The 4,288-nt window shown below is 41.0% G+C and overlaps 1 protein-coding gene across 16 annotated transcripts in view; it reads left to right on the top strand.

Annotated features, from left to right (window-relative positions):
- LOC107098150 (nuclear factor 1 X-type-like) overlaps window positions 1-4,288 on the top strand; it is a 298,579-nt gene that overhangs the window by 292,650 nt on the left and 1,641 nt on the right. For all 16 annotated transcript variants that reach the window (XM_015395640.1, XM_015395634.1, XM_015395636.1 and 13 more), the window contains one exon: window positions 2,113-2,204. In XM_015395640.1, the coding sequence (XP_015251126.1) occupies window positions 2,113-2,204 (92 nt within the window). The remainder of the gene's footprint in view (window positions 1-2,112; window positions 2,205-4,288) is intronic.

Genomic DNA, 4,288 nt, shown 5'->3' with positions numbered 1-4,288 from the left:
GTACAGATATTTGTGTAAAAATATAAGGAGTAGAAGTAAAAAGTCGGCATAAAAATAAGTAGTAAAGTAAAGTAAAAATATCAGAAAAATCTACTTGAGTACAGTAATGAAGTATTTCGTTACTTCCCATCTCTGATAATCGCATAAAAGACTGCGATTTGCCATTTTCTATGAGGCGCCAAATTGGACAAAAGGTGAGACCAACCACAAAAAAAAAAAAAAAAACTATTTTGAAAACAGAGGAAATCTGCCTATGAGTGAACGACACCATTCCCGGACCGAGAGTGCACGAAACCTGGTGAGAAAATGAAAGGCCGATCTAAAGTGCGCAGGAGACGGATCGAGAGGCCGGTTGAAGTTGTGCACGAGGGCCGACTGAAATGAAGAGACCGAATGAAACTGTTGGGTCTCTTTTCAAAAAACTTTGAGGCTTATTTGAAGTCTTATGCACTATATATATATATATATATATATATATATATATATATATATATATATATATAACAAATACAGATGGGGAAGGCTTTTGTAAATAACAAAAACTAATCAGCCATTCATTTAGTTTTGCTGTCGCTTTTTATGAGGAAAATATGGAGTACTTATAATTTTAATATCGTTTTGACCAAGAAATTTGTTTCTGGGTTCTCTTTAGATGATACCGCGCCTACTATTTATACTTTTTAAATAATTTCTGACCAAACTTGTTTTAATATCTAGATTTTCATGAGCAGTTTTCCTTCTACATAAAACAACTACTCTGAAACAGAACTTGATACGATTTCTATGAAATTATTGATATACTGCAATAACGCGTTGGCTTTTGGATTTTCACAACAGTTGATCAATTTCTAAATAAAAGTAAAAAATATTAAAGTGGTGTATTGAACCAGATCATCCAACATTCAGGACTCAGAAACCGTGGTGGGAAAATGAGAAAAAGAAGGTAAAAAGTTTTGACTGGATAATCAGTAATAAGTTAGAAAATATACAAATTGGACAAAATACAACATGAAACAATATGTCCAGTAAAACCATTCACGTACACGACAAGTCCATTCATGCACACACATATACTTATTCTGCCATTGTAGTGAGGACCATGTTCTGACTCCCATTGACTTCCATTGATTTTCTGTCATTTTCAACCCTTTCTATGCCCTAACCCTAAACCTAACCATTACCAATGCATACCTCACCCTCACCCCCACAATTGACACCTTAGCCCTAAACCTAACCATTAGCAAAATAGCAAGTGAGGACCGGCAAAATGTCCTAAACTTTGCAACAACTGTTCATCAATTTGATGGTGAAATTGGAAAAATGGTCCTCACTCTGATGGCTAGACATGCACACACACACAAGGAGAAAGGAGAGGTTCAGTTGTATCTTGGATTCTTCTCTTTCACACAAAGTGCTGTAAAAAGTGAGGCTCATCGAACCCTCAACGCTATTGGAACATGCAGGAAGCTTGGTCACTTTTCCCATAGGTTGAAGAAAAGAGAAGCTTTTAACTCTGTGTTGTCCTTGATATTCAGCCACGCAGACTCATGACACCATTCATTTATAATATCCTAATCGCAGTATAGTCCACAATAATCTCAATCCCACATTTTCATCAAATCGCGCAGCACTAGTCCCATTGTTTCAGTTACAATTGTTCATCTCATCGTGAGGTTACGGTATCATTAGGAGAAAAGGCGGCTTTTTCAAAACAGGGGAAAAAGGACAAGTTTCAAAGTGTTGAAACTTTTCTTTTTCATCCTTACATTTGGGTGAACATAGATGCTGCAAAGAGGACTGTGGGCTTAGTGCACAGGGGGGCCTCAGCTGAAGCCCATCTGGAATTATGGTGTAAAAAAAACCTTCAAGGGAAACAATTTAATCTGCTGTTATTTAGCATTTCACGCCGACTGACTTTTACTGTCCTGTGTTACGATAACTGTAGCATTTGTAACGATGGATTGGGCTGTAGACTGATGATTAGAACGGTTATTTTAGTTGGATCTGATCTGATATTAACTGCATCTGTTGCGGCTTTGTTTTCTGCATTGAATTGATGACCTGCAGAGGTAGTTGCTTATGTCCAGCATGTTGTTTGCTCTGTTTCTGTAGCATACTCCACGCCAGGCGCCACAGCTCCCAACAGGTTTGTCGGCATCGGATCACGGGACAACAACTTTTTGAACATCCCGCAGCAGACACAGGTAAGAGCTCAGGGGTTCTGTTCTCCCTGCCTGCGTCTTCATGTCAGAAGTGTAAAAAAGGGTGAATCTCATCTGCTTTGACTGTAATTAGAGGTAAAATTCAGGAAACTTATCAGCCGTGTGGACGTGAGCCAAAGTTCCTCAGAGCTTGGCTCGTTCTCTCCTCTCGGGTTACCGTGACCCACAGCGCTCCATCAGAGTGTGCGTTAGTACATCTGTATTTTACTGTACTTGTGTGGTTTACCATATGTGCTCAACTGTTTATTTGGCGCGTACGCAGCCGACCCTCAAGGCAAACGGCCTTTTTTTCTCTACCTTTCCTTCCCTTGCTCCACCCAATCCCCTGCTTTTCCACTCCACTTTTTCACTCATTTTTTACTTTCCCCCTCTTTCACCTTCCTCGCTCCTCGTCCCTGTGCCTCCACCATTACCGTCGGTACTTTTCTCATTAGCGTCTAACCACACCCGCCTGGAGCCAGCTCAGTCCCGCACCTCCACACATGGAAACCATCTCAGGATCTCCTCCCTAATTTTCGCTGCCCTTCACTCTCTCGCTTTTTGTCTTGCTTTCCATTTCTCAGCTTCTCAGTTTTTTTTCTGCCCTCTTGACTCATTTGTTTGTTTTTTTCTCCTATTATTTGAATTCGCTGCAGATGCCTAAACATTGCAAATGTTCTGCTTTTATTTTTTACACACAGAGGGGTTGGCTTTCCTTTTTTTTTTTTTTAAAGAGGGATCAAAAATAACCACAAAACAGTAAAAAAGGTTCATGCAAAAGTGTCTACGTGGTGACCAGAAGCTCTGATCTCTAACTGCCAGCCGTGGCCTTCTTCTGCCCTCTGGTGGTGAATCTGCTGCTTTACAACAGCACATGAGAAAAGAAAAAACAAAAAACAGTCCCCAACAATGGCTGCAAATGTGGGGGGTAAAGAGAAACAGAGTTTTAAGCTCATGTCAAAGTCAGGTCTCAGTCGTCTCGTTACCCCGGGCGACCAGACATGATGTCATAGACGGTGGATCTTGAATTTGAGACGGGCTTTTTGCTCGAGAGGGGTCCAGAAAAAGGAAGGAGGGTGACCAACATCTGCTGCCAGGGATTTAGTGGAAGAGCTTACAAGCGATAGATGGGTGGAGGGCAGAGTAACCAAGAAGGGAGAAGTTACAATACCCTGGGCCTGCTGGGACGGCGCTGAGAGGGCAGGAGGCAGCACCAGGGCCGCGGGGTTGTATTCATGCGACCTGTTAGAGTCAAACAACACAAAAGGCTGCTTCCCCAGAGGAATGGAAGACTTTCCCAGGCTTGACTTCTAGGATGTTGGCACTTCTTGAGCCTTTGGTGCCAGACTCTGCAGGCCAAGCGGGGCAGCCAACTTCAGCAGCGGTGACCCAGTTCTGCCCTCTGCTCACGCTGAGCAGGAGACGCCCGACATGAAGGTGGTGTGAGGGACACGCAGGGCCAGAGCGCTGCAGCCCCACAGAGAGCCACTTACTGCTCAGCTATAGCTGTATGCACCACATCAGCCGTTCTCAAAGGGGGGTTCAGGACCCCTCAGAGGGTCACCACACACCCAGCAGGGGGGCATCGAGAGATGGTTTTCACAATCATTGTGATGTGATCCCTGAAGTATGTGGAGCTCTAAAATATATATGAAACAAATAAATTGTACAATAAAATAAGTAGATGTAACATATCTAATACGTGATTAAAATATGAAATATACCAATACATTATAAAATGCACTCTTAAATACCTTAATGTCCAATTGAATAATTAAAATTGCATAAAAAAATCATTAAATAAATGTAATTATTTTATTTTATATTCGTAGATAAATATAGAGTGAATTGTATGCATGTGATTTTATGTATTTTACCTGAAATTCAGTTTTCACAATATTACAATAATGTACATCATCACATAATCCTCATGTATTGTATTGAGAGTTTATGATGTAAACCAGTGGCTCCCATGCACCCCCTAGGGGGCGCGTAGTGTAATTGCAGGGGGTCAGTAAATGAGCAATTTTTGTGGGGTAACCAAATATATATATATATATATATATATATATATATATATATATATA

This window comes from Cyprinodon variegatus, unplaced genomic scaffold, assembly GCF_000732505.1.
Source record: "Cyprinodon variegatus isolate N-32 unplaced genomic scaffold, C_variegatus-1.0 Scaffold751, whole genome shotgun sequence".
NCBI classification, from domain to species: domain Eukaryota; kingdom Metazoa; phylum Chordata; class Actinopteri; order Cyprinodontiformes; family Cyprinodontidae; genus Cyprinodon; species Cyprinodon variegatus.
The sequence above is the reverse complement of the archived record's forward strand: the minus strand, read 5'-3'. Positions and strand labels throughout refer to the sequence as shown.